Genomic DNA, 20,598 nt, shown 5'->3' on the forward strand with positions numbered 1-20,598 from the left:
AGTTGGCTGCAGCACAGTGGAGCACTGAAGGATTCGCATCACTGTTCAGTCAGTTTGGTTCATAAGTCAGGCAATTAATTTTAACCCACCCTTAGTATTAGATATTGGCTGTCCTATTACAGAGCATGTGTGTTTTAGAGAACTCCCTGAAGATACTGACTACTTTTAAAAACCCACTTAGAAGTCCAGTAGTCTGTGTTGTAACATACAGAATTTCCCTATCTTTAAATGAGACATAAATCATGTATGTATATATATATATATGTGTGTGTGTGTACTAATTGTTGGTTAATGCTGACATTTTTATAGTGGTTATTACAGTTTTATGAGTAATTTGATATGGGATTTCTTTATATTGTAAAAAAACAAACAAAAACCTCCAAAACAAAACAACAAAAAAACAAACAAACCAAAACAAAACCCCAAACCTTTTAAACTTTTAATATTTTAAATAATTTAAGGTGTAAAGCTATCACAGTTTCCCCAAGGATTTCAAACCCGTGACAGGATAATGCAGTTTTACAGCAATTCAATTTCTGCATGCTTAAAGACAGTTACAAGATACAGTAAAGAGGAAAGGATTGCCTTGAGGCAACTTGTGGCAATAGGTTGGAATACAGAAAGATCTCTCTAATACTTCCTGGGACTTGTGAAATTTGATTCTGATTTTGTGTAAAATGACTGAGTTTGGAAAGAAAAGTCTGATCTTCACATTATGTACAATATCTTTTTGTGAAGCACAGCTGCTTCTGGAATATACTTTTTTTCGCTATGGAAGAACAATCTTAAATGCTGGATTTTCTGATTTAAAAAAACCAACATTATTAAAATATTTAGAGTTTCATGAAATTAAATCTAAACAAGTATATGAAATCAAATCTAAACAAGTATTCATCACAGACTTTTGATACTGGTTTGTGTCTTTAAGATGAATCAAAGTATTTTTCTTTTCAGTAAATCCTCCCCTGTGTGGTTTCTGCACTAACATTAAATTCTGCCTTTTGTTGCACATTTAACCTCTCACAAGGGCCTCGTTTCAAGCACTTATTTATCCTGATTCAGGGATTGAAAAAAGAAATCTTTTCTTTCTTAAGTAGTTTTGACTAGAGAAGGAAGGAAGTTGCCTAAATCTTTTAACCTTGCCTATTAGTACTTCACAAAACGGAAACAAATGGGTACCTTTGGCACAGTGTTCATCTAAAAATAATAAAATGCATGAGACTTGATATAAATAATAAAATGCAATTTACTTGATCATCATCAACTGGTTATTTTTCATGGATTAAAGTAGAAAGATGATCAAGATGTGGGCAGTTAGCTCTATACCTGTTTTTTACACACTTTACATGTTCAGAGAGATGATGGACTGTAAAAAAGGTCCCGGTCAGACTTGTTCTTTAAGGGGCTTACAGACAAAGTTCTGCTCTCCCCAAAGCGGCCATTCAAGCCAGGAAGATCAGTGGATGCTAACTGTGGATCAAGCTGTTGGATTTGGTTTAAAATGCCACTAAAAACCCCATCCAACCAACCATCTGATCTGTTTTTCTTAGAGCTAAGCCCTTGGTAATCTGGGAAACCTCCTACTCGCTCAGTTTTGTGGTATTACAGTGGTAGAAGAAATGAGAGGGATAATTACTCCAAAAAGGTTATGGGGAGCAGGAGTGTGTTCCATCTATATTCAAGCAGGGTCATCACCTCCACTTGCCTCCCAAGGATCAGATTTTGTCAGGGCCCTGCATGATACTGAGGAATTTTCATGCACTTTCTCTCTCTCCTCCTAAACAAATCAATTGTCCTTCACATTATGGCTAATATGAGGCACATGTACTCTGTTTTCTATTCACAAGTCCTTGCAGCAGGTAACAAACTGTGGCCATGCCCCTTCATCTGTTGGGAAACATCCTAGGGAACACTTCCACACCCACCTCGACCTTCCACGGGCAAAAAAGATGTCCTTCTCCTTGTTCCATAACAAACGGGGAAAATGCTGCATTTTCCATTGCTAAGGTCTCCTCTCCTGGCGTGACAGATAACAGGCACCATTTCCCCTCAAACTGAATAACCAATTAACTCAATAATGTTAAACTCATTGTAGCAGTTTTGTTCTCAATCTGTACATAATTTTCCCAGTTATATGAGCTGGTGTGCTTAAAGGATAGTAATTGTCCCAGAATGCAGAATAAATAAATGAAATGCAGAAATTGTCTCGATAATATCCTTAGAACACTTTATTTCTAGTAACAGTGCTAGGATTGCTGCAGATCACACTGTTACTTTAATACATCACCAGAAAGATACAGAATGCAAAGCAAAGAGAAAGTATGACTAAGCATTCCTCCCTGTCCAGACCTTAAAAAAAACAAAAGAAAAAAGGTAGCACAGAAATTTAAAAGTAAGGAGCACTTTCCCAAGATCAGTGCACAGTACTTCCTTCCTGTCACAGTTCAAGCTTCCAGACTGCTTCAAGGAGAGGATTTGCCATTCCCACCAATAAATTAGTAATATTTCTTGTACCTGTTACTGTTAACTCTTTTGTGTATTACTGCATATTATTAATAAATACTGAGATTGCAAGGCCACTGTCATTTTTCTCTTGCTAAACTGACACCTCCGAATTATAAAAGGTCCTGTGCTGCACTTCACACCAATCTTGTGCGAGGCTGGCTCTTTCCACCAAGGATGGGTGCCAAAGTTTGGCCCTGCAAGTTTAGCACAGTAAAATTTCAATCATCCTTTTGCAATGCATCATCAGAGCCATCAGTTGCTGGTTTCAAGCACAGAGAAGCTGGAGATGGTGCCAGCAGAGGAAGGAAGCCACAGGGAGAGGAGCCTGTTCTCTCAGCCAGCTGGAAGCCTGTTTCTCTGTGGCTGGATGGAGAGTTTGCCTCAGCCATCCTGCCTGCACCCATGTTCTCAAAAAGCAGTTACTAGAGTGCTTGGATTCACCATTTCTCTCCCTAACAGTATCTGTGAAATCAAGCAACTGTATAGTATTTAAAATAACCCAAGATTAAAAAAAGACCCAGACCCACAAACAAACCAAAGCCACGTCCCTTGGCAAGAGTATTGTTTTCAGCAAGATCTAATTGTTTAGGGGCCAGTGTGTCATTATCAAAAGTTTGAAATAAGAATTGTATATTTCATTTATTTGAGCAAGATTCAAAGTTTCAGCCTAGAAGTACACTAAAAATATTCTCCCTGCCCTCACCTTCCAACGATGCTACTGTTAAACTGGCTCACAGGAACAACAGAAGCAAGTCTTGTTCAGGAAGTATTTAAAAGACTATGGGAAGGTTAACCATCAAGTTAAGGTAAATACACGCATATATATGACTATGAACACATGAGAGTAATATGAGAGGCCAGAGAGAGAGCACAGATAAGAGTATAAACACAGAAGAATCACAAGAATCGGTGGATTATGTTTTAAACCTAAATTTTGGTGACTTTAAAACAATTCTGTTTTCTAGAAATAAAGTTTTATCCAAACAACTGGGGAAAATGTGAAATTTCCTCCATTATTTTTTTCATGCTTAAGGGTTTGAAGAAAAATTTTGAAGAAAAGCTTTGCCACTGCGAGTTGGCTCTTTGCCTGCACAACCCTGCCTGCACAACACAAAATCTGCTGCTGATTGCAATGATGAGAAGGAAAATTAATTTAATATTTAGAACTTGTGTCTTTGTATTTGACCTTCTAGCAGGTTGCACTCAGATTAACTTCTTCCTGTAGTTGATGCTTTGTTTGGGAACATGTTAAGGAACAGGCAAACCTGGCCTGGATTTTTTTTTTAGGCAAAAAATCCAGACAAGAAACTGCACCGTCCATTAAATCAAGCAAACAGCAAAAATTGGACCAGTGTGAACACATCTTAAATAAGCTTTTAGACTTCACTGGTTGCCTGGAGAATTACAGCTCTCTGCAGAACATACTGAAAGGTGACCACCTCACTGCTTTTATTCACTGCTCTTAAATGTGAAAAATAAAGAAGGCAATTTGCATCTTGTTGCAGCTGAGTGACAAAACTTTATGGGTCTTCTGTTCTGTAACATGAATCAAGAAATCATGACTACACAGATTCATTTGTAAACCATAGTGACAAGACACCCCCCTGAATATAAGGCAGGAAAGAAACATAGAATTTTGCGCAGAGTCATTAATCTTCAAATTTGAAAGTAAGACAGGAATCACTGTTAAATAGAAACACTCTGCCTCTGGCCAAGATAAACTTTTTGCTCTTGGGAGTGCAAAGGAAGTGATTTCTGTTGGGAAATGAATGCATCTTTTTTGTGGGAGAAATAAGAAATGCCATTTTTTCTTCATTTGCCAGGATAACTGGGAAACAGCATATAAAATTACGTGAAATTAAATGCAGTCTTCAAGGCCAACGGGTATTAAAGGAAAACTGCAAAGGAGAGACAATTACTCTTGAAATAGGTCTTTGAGGTAATCTAGCTGTTTTAAATCACTGGATCCATTTAATATTCACACCGAAAATTAATCCATAGCTCTTAAAAGTCTTTCTCAGTTCATCAATTCGTTAATCCCCCTTGGTTGTTAACTTGCTCCTCCTCGTGCCTCCAGCCCGATTAATAATTCATAAGATAACTAGGGGCTCAAAATATTGGTTCCCTAAGACTGGTCTGGCTAATCTTGATCTTGTTGAGTTATCCTTAGATTTGGAAGTTATATGCTTGGATGGAAAGGGTCTGGGTAGCACTCCTTATGTGATTAGGAAATAGTGGTGTGTAGGGGAGAGGGGCATTTACTACCAGAAATCAAAGCAACAATTCCAGTGGGATGAGTGAGCAGTGATCTACTTACTGCTGTTGGGAAGAGGGTAGCATAGAGCAGTGAAAACTTTCTGTTCACTTTAACTGTGCTCAGGCACTTCTGTTTCTTGGATGGGAGACAGAGCAGGGTGTGAATGCCACCACTTCTTCAAGAACATCTTTATTTTGAAAACAAAGTGCCTTCTTTCAACTGAATCGTTTTTGAACTCCTTACAGTGTGACTTCTTGAAGTATTTTCATACTGAAGTGAGTCCTTCTGCTTCACTGAGTAAAAAGACAAACAACTCAGTTTTGGCACCATTAGGTTGTATTCACAGTCTATCATATTACAGAGACATTAGAAAAGATGAACTGAATCACGGATGTAGCAGCCTTTAAATGTCTCCTCAGTTTGGGAGTGAAAACAAATAGGAGATGTGGGATTTGTTTTTTTGTTTTAGTTGGATATGGAAATGGAGAAAGAAGCAGAGTTACAGCAGATTAGTTCTCCAGCAAAGGACACATATTTTGCTGAACTTATTCTTAAATGTTTACTGCATGAAAATGTATTGAACTATGTATTATCTGCAGATGGCTTGTAAAAGGAACTGCTCTGAATTGTGCCAAGCTAGTAGGAACAAAAAGTCTAAAAGAAATTTATTAAGGTTGCAATTCCAATTCATGGTGATAGGAATCATGATAACATTATTTGGTAAGGTTTTAATGCCATGATCACATCCTACTTACATGGCTGGAGGAGTTGGACTTCATTTTCTTTGAATTACAAAGAACACAGAAAGGGAAAGGATGGTCCTGACAAACAGGCAAGTGATTTTCTAGCCTAATGGGACTAAGTTTTATTGCTGCTCCAGACATTATGCACCTGGCAGTGCTATGCAAATTGCTCCAACTAACTTGGCTACCTAATGCATACTGATATTTTTCTACCCCAATAACCTAAGCAGTCAGATTTCAGAAGTACTGAGCTCTAGATGAAATCAAATGGAGTGATACGCTGAGTCCATGAAAAATCTTCTATTCTCATAAGCAATTTCAAAAGTCAAGTTGCACACTTCCAAAATGAGCACTTAGAATAAAGGCACACTTTTTACCTTGACCTCTCTGTAGCTTAGCTCTCTAATGCTAAAAATCAGGAATATTTCATCTCACAGTAGTCTACTGTTTCTGAAGCACTTGAAGATACTGTGGTGCTGAGCACAATGTAGGATCCTGTGAGGAAATCTGATCACATCTTCAGAGCAGGACTGGAATACTGTTCAATAAGTCAGGCCTGCAGCCACACTTCGAGCAATGTGGAGGAAAGCAGTGACAAGACCATTAAGTAGCTGTCTATCTTGTGTGCTTAACAAGACAGCCCTGAAAGAAAAATGGCCTAAAAATGCATAATTAAAGGCTGTAAGCTTAATGATGGGCTCCCAAAAAAAAAATAAAAAAAAAAAAAAAAAATAAAAAAAAAAAAAAAAGAGGGCTGCATTAAGGTAATAAAGGCAATGTGACTTCAGGCAATTTTTAGTGTATTGATGCTTGAATCTGAACTCCCATCATTCTTTTAACATGGATTTTTTGGTAGGTAATTAACATTAGGCTCTGTTCTATTATTTAGGAAAAAAAGTAATGATACATTGATTTGATGAAATGCAGCATATTTCCCATTGAAATGTGGGCACTACAAAAGAGTAAACAAAGTGTATTTTATTTACCTGAGTTTTCAGGATAAGGTTTATATGCATCTGTGTTTAAAATTGCTGTTGCTTAACACAAACTTGGATTAGGAGCATGTCTTGAGAGAAGTTGCCATGGGCTCTTGAAGGAGCAGTAGCAGACATGAATTTGTGTGTGACAGTAAGCATAGAACTTCAGTGGCTACACCTAGGATCATCTACCCAATTAGGTTTATACTTTACAATGCTTGTAACATTTTATACCATCAACATGGGGGAACATGTTTCCCAATCCTGCAAAGCAGTGGCTTTGCTGAAATCACATACACAGATACTTAGAATTAAATACTCGCTAGAATTACTTGGAAAGTCAGGTCAAATAATTTTACCTGACCACCAGCATCACTGCACTTTGTTCAGCAATTCTTTGCAAATTGTAATAAAATAGCAACAACAACAACAATAATAATAATAAATAGCAACAACAACAACTTTTATATGACAGGTGCAGCAGCAACCCTGACTTCATGTTCACACACCTCCTCCTTCATCCTTTAACCAGTGATTCCTGCCTTTTCTTCTCCCCACCCCAGGCTTCAGCAGGTCACCTCTTGAAGTGTGCTAATGCAACTCTTTCATGTTTGTTAGATTACTACCCTGGCAGGATCATGTGTGCCTTTTATTGAAAAGCTTCAACTCTCATTTGCTTCAAACAGAAAGTCCTGGTTTTAGAATGTTTTCTGATTTTAAAGAGTTAGATAACTCTGGTTCCATTTGTGGGACAAGTGATCTTTTACACTTTTATTCCGATTTTTCATTTTGCTGCTGGACAGGAATGTATTTGCAATCAGATGAACCTGAAAAGCAACGGACAATCAGCCACACCACCAGATGGAGCTTCCTTTCTGCCTTTCCTGCGGAAGATGCTGAAGCTGTGGAACTGAACTCACTGAGACTGTGGGACTTCAACTGTTTTTATAGTCAGTGAAATAGAAAACTCCATTTTTATTTCTGGTGATGCAGGACTAAGCATCCCTGCATTCATAGATGGCTACTTCAGCAGTTTTTGTTTGTGTACTGTTAATGACAGCTATTGTGCCAGTCTTTTGCTTTTACAGGGTTAGGCTCTATCATGCAGTCCTGTTTCTTGTTCATGCACTTGAGAGTTTTCAAGTAGAGGCTCACATATTAGACTGGCATACTAACATTAAAGCAGTGAATATTTCTTCTCCTTTTTCTTTTCTACCATAAAAACCATTAACATTCTTTAGAAAAGCAAACCTCTCTGTATCCAGCCCACTACATAACCTATTTTATTCACTGAAATTCAACTCTGAAGTCTCCCGGTGTGCTTTTAGCAGTACTGTATTGTGTTACAGATTCCTAGTCGCTGGTTTGTATGTACATCAAATGAAGCTGTGATGTTCATAAGCCATGATAATCAATATAAATGACTGTGATAAACATTCTCTCTCTTTACAGGATGTACTCTATCAGGTACCTGTTTTGCTATCTGGTGTCATAGCTGAGCTATTGAAAAATGACTGTAACTGAGGCAGTCTGGGAAATTGCAGAGAGACAGGGTTGAATTAATTCCTTTTCTGACAGTGTGAAAAAAACCCCCACATTCAAGCCAACAAATTTTCATGTAGCATTTATACAGCAAGACTGCTTGGAAGCCTACTCCTGTTTTAGGTCCCAAGAAATGGGAGTGACGTACAAGTTACCCAGCTGTGACTGCTGGACTGAAAAGGTTGGCCTGCATTTGCCTGGAGTTATTAGAACAGGCTAGATTGCCCAACTCTGTTTTCCCAAAGGACAGGGAGGTATCTGAGCTGATGAGGTCAGTTTAGTGTTCCATTGTGCCATGTCAAACACAGCTCTGAAGACCAGCAAGGTTTTGCCAGCCATGAAAGTCCTTCTGACCAGCTGGCAAATTCTGTTGTCCTGGGAGAGACCAAATGAGTTCATGCCACTATTGATTTTGAGTGAGCTACATGCCTTGCTGCTTGTAACAAAGGCAAACACAGAAAGACAGATTTAATGTGGGTACAAGTTCATGTTGTTTTCCATTTTCATGTTGCACTTCCAACGAGGAAAAAAATCTAATGGTGTAGAGGGGGGAAACAGGAAGGGGGGAAAAATCTAATGACTCAGACATGTAATGTTCAAGTGCTAACAACTCTAAAAGGTGATCTAGAGATGTGCTGTTTTGTCATGTTTTATATGCTTTCCAGTGGTTAATTTTGGAGGGTATGGAATTTCTTAGTGTCCTTAGACAAGAGGTAAACATCTTCTGTTTGAATAAGCTTCCTTACAGAATTTTAAGAAGACATTGAGTTATGTTTTCCAAAGGCAGGCTGCTAGGTGGCAGGGCAGGAGCAAAATCCAGCAATTTAAGAAAGAAGGCAAGAAAAAAAAGGTAATTATTTCAATACTTTAGCAACAATTTTGGAGGTAGAATGCCCTTTATATCAACCTAATCTGGGTAAGATAAAGCTTCTTCCTCACTGAAGTCCAAAGCAGTATGCTAGCATAATGTGGGGCAAGAATTTGATCAAATTATACTTTTCCTAGATTAAAAAAAAACCAAAAACCTGAAACAACCAAACAAAACCCCACATAAACATAGAGGTTTTACATGTGAGAACCTGGATCCTAGTGTTCATCAGAAACTTTTGAAAGAGATGCGGTTCTGCAACTTTCTGGAGATCCACATTAAAACAAAACAAAACCCATAAAACAAAACCCTTTTCAACTCCTATGCTCTGAATACCCTTTGGAAGCTGAAACCATTTTTTCTCACTGATAATCTGAACTTTTCCTTTTCAGAGACTGTTTATTTGAGTTAAATTGTTGAAATGCAGCAACAATCTATAAGGAAGGCAGGATGACAACTTGTACATGGGAGGGGGTTTTTATGACCATATAATTTACTGATTAAAAGATTGACAAATGGCCTAAGATTTTCAGTGTACCACATGAACATAAAAAGTTTAGATAAATACCTTATAAATACAAAAGGTATTAAACCTCTCTTGATGCCTTTATGAACCACAAGATCAAAGCAATGCTTCTGAAATCTTACTGAATGTAAAGATTTTGCGCAACATGGTTTTGTCACAGTTAATTCCAATTTCATTCTGAATTTAGAATCTTTTGTGTCATTACTATATATTTACTTGTCATGAAGAATGGCTGTGATTTTATACCAGATGCAGGGAAATCTTGGACCTACTGAAATCAATGACAAAACTCCACCTCCACCACTGGGTGAGGTCAGCATTTCACCCAGATGAAGGGACATTCCTTGCCTTACTGTCAAAGACTTGGTATTAGTAGCTGAAAAGGACATTCAACATCATTATAGGAAACACAGCCATTGCTGTAGTCCAGAAAAACTGAATAAGTGTATTTTCATGCATTTAATCTCATTAGGAACATCAGATGAAAGTCTGCTGAGACACAAGAAAAACTATACAGCAGAGATCTCTAAAAGTGTTGTCTGAGAGACTCAAAGTTCTAATGGGTTTTGCTTGCTGGGCATCCTGCAGAAATTACATTTAAATATTTGTATTTAATATTTGGAAATTAAAGTAATCACTTCCATCTATTTGCTTCCATTTCAGTACTTCTCCCATTATGGGCCTAATGCATACCTTTTTGAAGTACAGCTTCTTGGTTTTCCTGCATAAAAAAGAAAATTAGGTCTAATAATCTAACTTCTGAATAATTTCTGTTCATATTGTATAGATCCACTGAGTTTTTCATTCAGTGTTTGACCATCTTCATAAACATAGTAAACTGAAATCTAGAGAAGCTAGAATTTCCTATGGCATAGGGAGCATCTTACTTGTTGTTTTTAATAATTAAGGAGGCTATTAATATCCTTGCTGGAATTTTTGTACAAAAAAACATGACTGCTAAAACCTGGATAAAGAGCTACATAATTTTCAAAGCAAAGCAAGAATATTGCTTGAATGAATGCTGCTAGAATTTGAAAAAGGTGGTATTAATTTTGTGTGTGAACTGTGATAATCCCTGCCTATTTCTAAATCCCTGTCAATTGTTTCACAGGGCTTAGGAGTTATGACTCATTCACATTTTCTGACAAGCTATTGTCATGGGAAATCTAACACATAAGTAGGAAATTGGAGAGATCTGGCATATTTGAACTAGGTACATCCAAAAAATTGAATACTTTACCTTGGACTAACTGGAAAATCTGCTAGCTTTAGGTTTGAAAGTTGAAGGTAATATTAAAGGTGCATTAGAAAAAATTATGAACAGTATTTGAATGGGTTTCTGTTTTACATTGTGTAGGTTAGTTGAATCCACAGATTCCTCCAGTTACTTGACTCTGGGTGTCTGCAAACAAATATGTTCATATTAATTTTCTGCTCAAATGATGACAACTGTCGATCAAAGCAGCTTCACCAACTTACCACACTCCATATCAAATATAGCTCCAACCCAAAATCCCTGATCTAATGACTGCTGAGAAATACATTCCCATGCAATCATAGTCAGAATTGAAAAGCAATACCATGGATTGCTTACCAGTGAATTTCACATTCTTTTTTTTAATGTCATTTTCAGTAATCATCTTGAGATGGAAATGCTTCTACAAAATGTGTGAGTGCTGATTACAGGATGAGGTCAAAGTGGGCTGTTGTGAAACAAGAAGCAGGGAAATTTAAGTGCTGTGTTGATGCTGTGTGTAGTTGATAACCCTAAACATATCTGGTCCAAGCTTAGGGAATGCAAAAAGCCTCATGGCTGCTAATAATGCTACCTCTCTTTTACCAGGAAATCTCTCAGCTTTTATCACAACATTTTCTGTAAGAGCAAATGTGGTAAATAGTACTTAGAAGCCTGAGACCCTGGTTGCACCATTCTTTTAGGAGAAGCCATTTTAAAACACATAAGAGAACACTAAATGCCTCCTTAACGCATGTCCTTTGGCAGGGTTTGCTGTGTAGTTGAACATCTGTTCTAAAGGTTTATCTGATTTTAAATTACTCCTTTTGAAATGGTAGCAATTGATTCCTGCTAAAATATGAGTTTGTGTGCTGTTAATTCCTTGATTTTAATTATTTTCCTGCAGTAGGGATTCATGTTGGCTTAACTGCTTTAGCTTATTTTCTATGAATTGTAGTTCTTTTTGCAGGCCTGTCTCGCAGAGTTATGGAACATATAAGAAATGTGTATTAATTGCTACCATATTACTTAACTCTTATCAATATTTACAGTTGTTTTCTCTTTTTGCTGTCCCTTATTTTGCTTAAACCTTTCACATTACTCTGAAATTTGTAGTAGTCCAAATGGTTTTGCCTTATGAGCAAATGGCACAATTTTTTCCCTTCGCTGCTTAAAACATTTGTTAATGATCTGGCAAGCTGGGATAGCTTCCACATGAGGAAGTAAGGGCTGGTTTCTTCATTTCTGCTTTCCTCACCACATAATAGATAGCACTTTAGGAAATTAAAGCAGCAGTGCTGTATTTTAGGTAAACATATTTTAAGTACTAAGCACTCTTATCCTAAGCATCATCTATTCATTTTTCTTCCTTCCAGCTTGGTAATTAGAGGTGCCACAAGCCTCAGACAGCTGAGTGAGGAGGTCTCACCTCCAGGCACAAGTAAGAAAAGTGCTTGCAACCTGTTTTCATCACCGTGAATGTCACTTAACAGGAGAGTGTTTGGGAGAGACCCGAAATTTCCGTCCACTGCTCTGCTGGAGACACCAGCAGGTTGGGAGTGATGATGCAAACAGGTGACACCAGCTCGTGTGCTGCCATGTCCAGGAAGAGGACAATTGTGTTCCTCCTTCCTGTGCTGCACCACAGAGCTCAGCTGAGTAACTCAGGACCACGGTCTGTGGTTTAGCACCATGAAGCTGAGGCTGGTTGGTTCGAAGGGCTGAAATGGTGGCACACCAGCTCCCTCGGAGCGGACAGGGCAAAGGAACGCTGTCATGAAGGGTTTAGCCAACAGCCTGCCGAAGGTGGCAGCCTCCAGCAGAGCTGGTGATCAGCAGCTGATGGCAAACTGGTGTTCATGTTTTCCATCAGCACAGCAGGTGCCAGGCAGGATGTTTGTCCTTCGTTCCTCTCCTTACGGTGCCCTAAACCAAACGACAAACAAATGTCGAGTAGTCAGATTATCCGGCACTCCTAAGGAACTGCTCGTGGTGCAGCTCTTCCGTCAAGGTGTAGCAAGAACATCCTCACAGCAGCGCCTGCTAAGGAAACTGTTTGGTGATGTTTCTGCTGCTCTGACATTCAGTCCTCTGCCAGACACAGACTGCACACTCAGTTGAACTGCAGTGTATTCACTCACACTGGGAAGCTGCTTTTTGGCAAGCAGACTGATGCTAAAAATAAAACAACCTATGCAAAACAAACAAACCTCCTTCCTAAATCCATATTGCCTCAAAATCCATGTTGCTTCAAAAAGCACTGGGATGTCTGCATATGCTTTTTGGTGTCTCTTCCATGAGAAAAAGAATGGAGGGAAGTTTGATAATGTAGTATTTTTGCAATCATCCGTGCAAATCACCCCAGACAATTGGTGTGGCACGCACAAAGTATAGAACCAAGTTTGGAAACCTCTCGGTTCCAAGTTTGGAAACCTCATTCTACTTATAAAAACATGTTGTTATCAAGGATGCTGTTTACTATGCATCATGCCTACAAAATAAAAGTGAGAGGGATACTACCTCTCTTTATATATTTAGGGGCAATGCCTGTATTTTGTTTTCCTTTCTTGATTTTGTTTTTAGTTGGAAACTTTGGAGATAGCCTGACCTTCTAAAAGGGTGTTTGTGCACACGTGTGTGCCTCCTGAGCCTTTGGACTTGATTTTACACAAGTAACAGTACAGTTAGTACCGGGTGTGGGTGAAAAATAGAGATTTGCTTACAAAACATACTGTACTTTAAAAAGTTAATGCCTCTGAAGTTTGTTTTACCTTTGGGGTTTTGTCCTCGAGATTTTCTCTGCAGTTAGGATGGGTGGGAACTGATTTACACACAAAAGCCGGGGGTCCCACAAACCCCCAGCAGCAGGCGAGCGCGGCTCACGGGCAGCACCCAGCCCTTCTCACGCCCAGGCCGGTGGGGAGGGCGGCGGCTCAGCCCCGGTCCCGAGGGGCCGCTCAACTCCCACCGCCTCCCGTTCCCTGGATGGACGGAACTCCCCGGTGATGCCGGGCTGGGGGCTTCCTGCTTAATCCTCACCCTCCGGGCTCCTTCTTCGGTGAACCTCCGACGAGTGGAACCTAAATAACGGCGACGGTGACGATAACAACAACAACAACAACAACCACAACAACAAATTAATTACAGGAATAAGGAAGCCTGCTCCGGCAGCCCCCCGGCCAGGGTGTGCGGGGCGGGGCGGGGCGGGGCGGGGGGACCCCGCGGGGGGCGCCTCTGGCCGGGGCCGGTCTCTCCTGCAAGCCCGTAAAAGCCGGAGCGTTGCTCTCCGCTCGCTGCTCCGCGCCCTGGTAACGGCGGCCCCCGGCGGGCGGGAGGACGTGCGGGGCCGCCCGTCGCGGCTCTTTCCGCGTTGCCCGTCCAGGGAGGTCCCGCCCCCGCCCGCGGCCGCCCCAGCCCCAGCCCCGCGGGGAGGCTCCGGGGCCGGCGGGGGGGCGCGCCCCCAGCCCGGGGCCTGCGGCGGGGGCGCCGGATAAAGCGGTGCCGGCCCGTCCGCCTGCCGGCACAGGGGCGGCCGGGACGGGCCCAGCGGGGCGCCCCGCCATGGCGAGCCCCGCACGCCCGCGGCAGGAGCTGGCGGCCGAGGAGCGGCGGCTCCGCGGCGCGGCCCCGACGGTGCCCCGCGACGGCAAGCGGGAGGCGGCGGGGGAGCGGCTGGTGCTGCTGGAGCTGCGGCGCTGCGGGCGGCCGCCGTCCCCCGGCCCCGGCGAGCGGCAGGAGGAGGGGGAGGAGGAGGAAGAGGAGGGGGAGGCGGCGGCGGGCGAAGATTGCTGCGGCAAGTGCAAGAAGCGGGTGCAGTTCGCCGACTCGCTGGGGCTGAGCCTCGCCAGCGTCAAGCACTTCAGCGACGCCGAGGAGCCGCAGGTGCCGCCCGCCGCGCTGTCGCACCTGCAGAGCCCGCCCGGCGAGGAGCTGGACCCGCCGCCGCCCGGCGCCGAGCCCCCGCCGCCCGCGCTGCTCCTGGTGCCCGACTTCCCCGACGGCGGCGAGCCCGGCGCCGAGCGGCTGCGGCGGCAGCGCGTCTGCCTGGAGCGCCTGGGGCGGCCCGCGGCGCCCACCGACGTGCGGGGCACGGTGCAAGTGCTGGGCGGCCCCGGCCCCAAGGAGGTGACGGTGCGCTACACCTTCAACGAGTGGCTCTCCTTCGTGGACGTCCCGGCCGCGCCCCTGCCCCCCGAGCCGCCGGCCGAGCGCTACGGCTTCACCCTGTGCGTCCCGCCGAGCCTGCGGGAGGGCTCGGCCCTGCACTTCGCCATCCGCTACCGCGGCCCGCAGGGCGAGTTCTGGGACAACAACGGCGGCCGCAATTACACCCTGCGCTGCTGCGGCTGCCCCGGGGGCGGCCCCGCCGCCGCCCCGCCGGCCCCCGCCGCCCCCCGCTACTGACGGCGCCGGGCGAGCGGAGCCCAGGGGAGCCGGCCGGGCTGGGGCAGGCGGCCGCACCCCGCGCCCGGAGTGAGGCCCGGCTCGGGAGGGAGACAGCCAGCGCGCCGCGGCCCCGTCCCGGAGACTGCCCCAAGTCTGGTGGTTTTTTAAGCAGGAGCTTCAGTTTCTGCCAGCGAAAGATGGATGTGCGTAGGCTCGCATTGCTGTGGCTTGTGGAATTGTTCTCCTTTTTGGCTTTTTGTCCTTTTCTTCTTTTTTTTTTCCTTTTTTTTTTTTTTTTTTTTTTTTTTTTTTAAGAGAGAGAAAGAGACAGCAAGGAGACTGAGTAGCGTGGGCTTTGCTTTTCCCCTCTTGAAGTGAATTTTTGAGGTCTTGATTTGGGCTTGACTCCACTTACCCGATTAGTCAAGAGCACTCGTGTGAAAACTTGGTGGCATGTTCGCTACAGATTTAACTTGGGATCCCAGTTGTCCTGTTCTCAGATCCATTTGAAAGACACAGTAATGCGACAGCAATGGTGTGCTTTGTCCTTTTTTTTGTTATTTTCTTTTAGCTCAATGGACTCTGTAACAATACGATTCACTGTTTGCGAGCACCTGTCAAACCCGTGACGGGCTTGCTGCTCGTCCCACCTTTGCCATGGCTGAGGCAGCTTGAACAGCTTTGTTTTGGGGATGGATCTGAGGCTGGAATGGGAAGCCCTGGTTTTTGTCACTCAACACACTTTGATACCGCTCCCCAAGCTCGCATGTAGATCCCATCTGGCTAATAGCAGCCAACAGGGACTTCTGCAGAAATGTTTTTGCTTAAAATAGACTGGTGACTTCTTTTCACACAACTGACAAGTCTAAAACCGGGACGAAGGAGGAGTTAAAATACTTGCTGATGCTGTGTTTATCAGGAGAACTTTGGTAACACCTTTGAGTCGTGCATTGTGAAGTGAAAGATGTTGTCCGTCTCGTACACGGTTCTGTATTTTCAGATTTGGGTCTGCTTTGGATGACCCTTCTCACTGAGGAGTGACCCTGTAAAACAGAGAGGGTGTCCTCAGTAACAAATGGAAACGAGTGCCTTAGTTCAGCTCTCCTTACATTACATTTTGCACCACATTTCTCAAGTATTTATAATTTATTCAGCTTTTTTGCTACATATTTTTTCTGTATTTGTATGTTGCTGGGAAAGGACTTTGTTGTGCACACAGCTGGACATTTTTGGCACTGGACACTTGAATTGATTTTATAGTCTTCACTCTTGCACTGCAAGCCTAGAGGTTGACTACTTCTGGTGTCCCAACTCTTGAAATTAAGCAAAAACTACCAATGCAAATGGGTTTGTAAGAATAAAAAAAAGTTTCAAAAAAAAGCCATAAAGCTGACCATTACACATATTTTCTATTTTTTTTTCTTTTTTTTTTTTTTTTTCTTTCTTTTTTTTTTTTTTTTAGCAAAACGTACCTGGAAGCTTCTCCGGTTTGCAACCTGGTTGTGTCCCCACCCTGTCGTGTGCATGTCCTGACCTGGGACGATCCCGTCTGTAAGCAGCGTTTAGGGCTGTAGCTGAAAATGCGTGTTGTCCTGCCAGAGCCATGAGGCAAATCACCCTCTAAGTCCCTGACAGCTCCTGTGACAGGTGTGTTGAGCAGAGCTGTGGTGTGAGGAAGCTTTGCTAGCATGGCTGGAAAGTAGACAGGTTTTGCTCAAGTTTTGTTCCGGCTCTTCTGCAACTTTGACTCTTCTTGTTTTCTTTTGATACAGTATCTCAAAATATGGGTTATTTTTCATTGAGGAAGAATAGATGAGACATTGCCAGAATGCAGAGGGTGCCCTGACATGGATGTATGGTCTTCAGTAAGACCATGGAATGTCATTTTCCCTTTTTGAAACAGAGCATACTGCAAGATTTCTCAGGTCCTCATTTCCTCTGGAGATGTAAAACATCTTAAAGGCTATTACGAGAATATATTAAAAAAAATAGCTTTGTTATAAAATTCCCTATATTTGAGAATAACTTCAAGCCTGCAGGTAACCTGCCTTTTGAGATGGCTGGAACACACCCAGAGCTAAAAGCAGGGAGTCTGTTGGGGGAAAGATGCGAAACAGAGGGAGCCTCAGACTAAGGGTCCTGCAGTTCTGCTGTCATGTGCACTGCTGCTGAAACACAGCCTGTCCTCCCTCCTCCCAAAAAATCCTGCACGTACACCACAGTGCCAGAATACAGCCGGAGAGAAGGAGGTGTTTAATTCCTTCAGAAACCATTCTGCTGTTAGACTGTCTCAGTTGCTCTGACAAGGCACAGAGGGAAAGCTCTCTGCAGGCAAACGGAAATTCGTACTGTTGTCCTTCAAGTTACATGTCAGCTCTCACCAAAAAGGTTTTAGGGGAAAACAGCGAACTCTGCTACTTCCCTACACAAGTTTGTTTTAAGTCTATCATGCATTACAGAATTACAGGATGTTATATGGAATAACCTGGTATGAATTAGCCTTTCTTCAGATCGCTGCATCAGTGAAATAGTGCGTTCTTAAGCTGATGTGTGGTGCAGTCAAGATTGATCCTTCATTTAAATACAGTGTAATATTTGGGGTTTCTGGAACCCATTCCTAATTCTGTACTTTGTTTAGTAGTTGCTTCAGAGAAGAAGGAAACATTGCCAGAAAAAGGAGGGGAGGGATCTCTCCTAAACAGAATTTAAAGGAGCAGCCAAATTCTGATGGCTGTGTCTGGGCAGTGGTACCATGAAGAATCCTGGATGGTTGTGCGTAGTGATAGAGGCCTGCAGATGTTCTCTGGTCCGCTGTAAACATCGACACCCAGAAAATGTAACATTTCTGTGTGCTTTTCAGATGTGTGACCTGAAATTCGAAATGCAAGGAAGTACTTGCTGAGGCTAGACAGAAAAGTCCCCGAGTGCTTCAGTGCCCATTAAAAATCCTGCCAATTGTGTTAATTAAAGCACAACATTTTTATGCTTTGATACCTGGTGAAGTGCTTTTATTTGTTATTAAGAATTACTTTTTGTGAAAGGAAGGAGAAAACCTCTAGATGGGAGTCAGACAAACTTTTTGATAGACAGTTCATTTCTGCACTCTTAAGATTTTACAGAAGCATAGATTTCCAAAGCAGAGTTCAAAGACAGGCTACTCACAGTTGTCTGTATTTTCACTGCTGAGGTTACTGAGGGCTATGGAAATGCAAGGCTTTATCAAAGATTACACTGGGCAGCAGTTGTAAAAATCCAACTGGACCATGTGTGTACCAAAGGCTTGCAAGCCCACATCAGCAAAACCCAGTGCTCCGGCTCCTGGTCATAGGTTGAGACATGTGGCATAATTGCAACATTATTCTCAAAGGAATAGAATCAAAATGAAGTTTTAATTCCATTAAAATCCTGGCCAGTAGAGTAAAATGTTAAGTGAAGCACTCTTTCTGTTTGGTTGCATTACTATTAATGTATTCTATAAGGATTCAAAGCATAACTTTTGGAGGATATTCTCATAAACATGCTCCCTCCCCTAACCTAAATAAGAAATTTAAGATTTATTCCACTTTTGGAAAAACTCCAGCTCCAAAAATTTTTATTTAATGCAGATTTCTGTTCCCCCACCATGGATTAAGGACTTAAGGTAGGAATAGCCACCAAATGGTTTTATAGGTGTATATAAATGAAGAAAGTTTAATATAGTTGAAATTCTGTAGGGGTAACTGTGAAGGACAGAAAAGTTAAATATTTCTTAAGCAATTTTTTGCCATGTACACTTATTTTTAAATTCAGATTTAAATGATTCAGAAAGGGGCTGCAAAGCTAAATTTATTTTAGTGTCCTGAAGATCTGTAAGCTTGCATGAAAACTACTTCTGTTTTATTTAAAATTGGAGCTTTCAGTCAGTACTTGGAAAGTCTGGCTTCTACTCCCATTGGCTTCCCTGGGATTTGGATTGAGCCCAAAGTACTGCAGGAAGGTAATGGAAATGATCTAGGTTTAATTGTCCATTCTTTTCAGAGTCTTGTGTTACGGGGTTAGGATAACATGGCACTGTGATCAATGTTCATCTGTCAAGAGTTCAAAATCTGCTGTCTGCGCATGGCAGTAATTAAATCACCTTAATTGTTTTTTCATGATTCTTTCTGAGAGAGGGAAAATTACTTGCCTTGGATTAGCATATTGCCAAAGACTGTTATAAATATTTATGGGGTGTACTCTTTCAATAGAAAGCCTGTACATTCTTCACAGGTCTCCACAGTTCTTTTTCTTGAACACAGAAGAGTAGTTACTTCAACGCACTAATTACCATCATTTCCCCCTCTTGCAAAGCTTCAGTAGATACTGGTTTAACAGTGAAAAAGGTAAGTAGTTTAGAAAGAAGCATCTCTTACAAAACATATTTAATGACTTCTGTAAGCTGTAGAATCTTTTTGAAGGTGCATATGTTTGTGAAACAGGTTTGAGAGTTCCAAATTTTTTCCATTTACAGAAAATACACAGTTTTGGAAGAATTACTGGCTTCTCTCTTTGTTTTTCTTCCTGCTTGCACATTAAGGTCTCATGCACTATTCTTATATTCTAGACTAGTAAAAAAAGAAAAAGTAGGCATGTAAATGCTCAGTTAAAGAGCTACACAGCTTAGTTCTTTTTTTTATAAAGTTCATCAAGCAAAATATTCCCAAGAGTATGAAATAATTATGCCTGTGTTAAGAATGGTGGAACAAAGCGAACAGTATAGTCCTGACTTGAATAATGCCAGGATTTCACTGTAGATCATTATGGAAAACTCAGGAAAACAGTCAGGGCACAGCTCTTTCATGGCTCTGTTTACGCGTACGTATGGTCTGTGCTGGGTATTGGGAGAGGTGCATTTATGTTGCATTACAGGAAGTTAAGTTGAGGGGCTGGTGCTTCTCCATAAAGTTATTCTGTCTGCTGCTGTTAGAAGGTAATAGTTTTGCTTTTAATGCCTGGAAACTTGGAAGGTTTTGTTTTTTTTTTTTTTAATAGAAATACCTTCTGAGAAAAGTGAGTAGAAAGTTATACTCCTTCTTAGCCTATTTCAGCCCTGTATGTTAAGTGTTCACATGCTTCTCGCTTGGGTTGCTCTTCTCCTGGAAATCTGTACCTCTGATATACCTGGGCATTTTGAAGCCATGCTTTCAATTGCAGAAAAAATTCCTGAGAGGTTGTAACACACAACAGAAGTGCCTGTCTTTTGAACAGTTACTAATATTAATCAAATGGTCCTTTTTTCTTTTCAGAGTGCTGTTTCCAAGTTTATCCTGTGAAAGTAAGGATGAATTTCAGTACAGGGAAACACTCAAATTTTGGTTCATACTGCTGAGGCCAGTAGTTTGCTAAAGTGTCAAGATCAGGAAAAAAACATTTTTAATGTAATACAAAAGCAAAATTGTTTTGCTAAGACATTGCAGCTTTAGTAAAGATATTTATTGAGCTCTGCTCTAAGGAAAAAATAAATACTTTTTGTAATAGGGGACATTGTACATAAGTCATGGGATCTTTCCTTTGTGTTTTAACTATTCCTGTTGTTTACACT

The 20,598-nt window shown here is 41.8% G+C and overlaps 1 protein-coding gene and 2 long non-coding RNA genes across 3 annotated transcripts; 2 read left to right on the forward strand and 1 right to left on the reverse strand.

Moving 5' to 3' along the window:
- Positions 1-7,684: 7,684 nt before the first annotated feature.
- Positions 7,685-13,975, reverse strand: LOC111924021 (uncharacterized). Its single transcript, XR_002861409.2, has 2 exons — positions 13,424-13,975; positions 7,685-12,578 (listed from the first exon to the last, which is right to left on the reverse strand). It is a non-coding gene; the product is annotated as an uncharacterized LOC111924021 (long non-coding RNA).
- Positions 13,976-13,979: 4 nt separating this feature from the next.
- On the forward strand, positions 13,980-15,189 carry PPP1R3G (protein phosphatase 1 regulatory subunit 3G). The gene has a single exon (XM_086900946.1). The coding sequence runs from the start codon at positions 14,214-14,216 to the stop codon at positions 15,054-15,056; it is 843 nt and encodes a 280-aa protein (XP_086757072.1). The 5' UTR covers positions 13,980-14,213; the 3' UTR covers positions 15,057-15,189.
- A 1,407-nt stretch (positions 15,190-16,596) lies between these two features.
- Positions 16,597-18,029, forward strand: LOC147655697 (uncharacterized). The gene is made up of 2 exons (XR_015290189.1): positions 16,597-16,685; positions 17,899-18,029. It is a non-coding gene; the product is annotated as an uncharacterized LOC147655697 (long non-coding RNA).
- Positions 18,030-20,598: the final 2,569 nt, after the last annotated feature.

The sequence above is a fragment of the Cyanistes caeruleus genome, chromosome 1, assembly GCF_971803275.1.
Source record: "Cyanistes caeruleus chromosome 1, bCyaCae1.hap1.1, whole genome shotgun sequence".
Taxonomy (NCBI): domain Eukaryota; kingdom Metazoa; phylum Chordata; class Aves; order Passeriformes; family Paridae; genus Cyanistes; species Cyanistes caeruleus.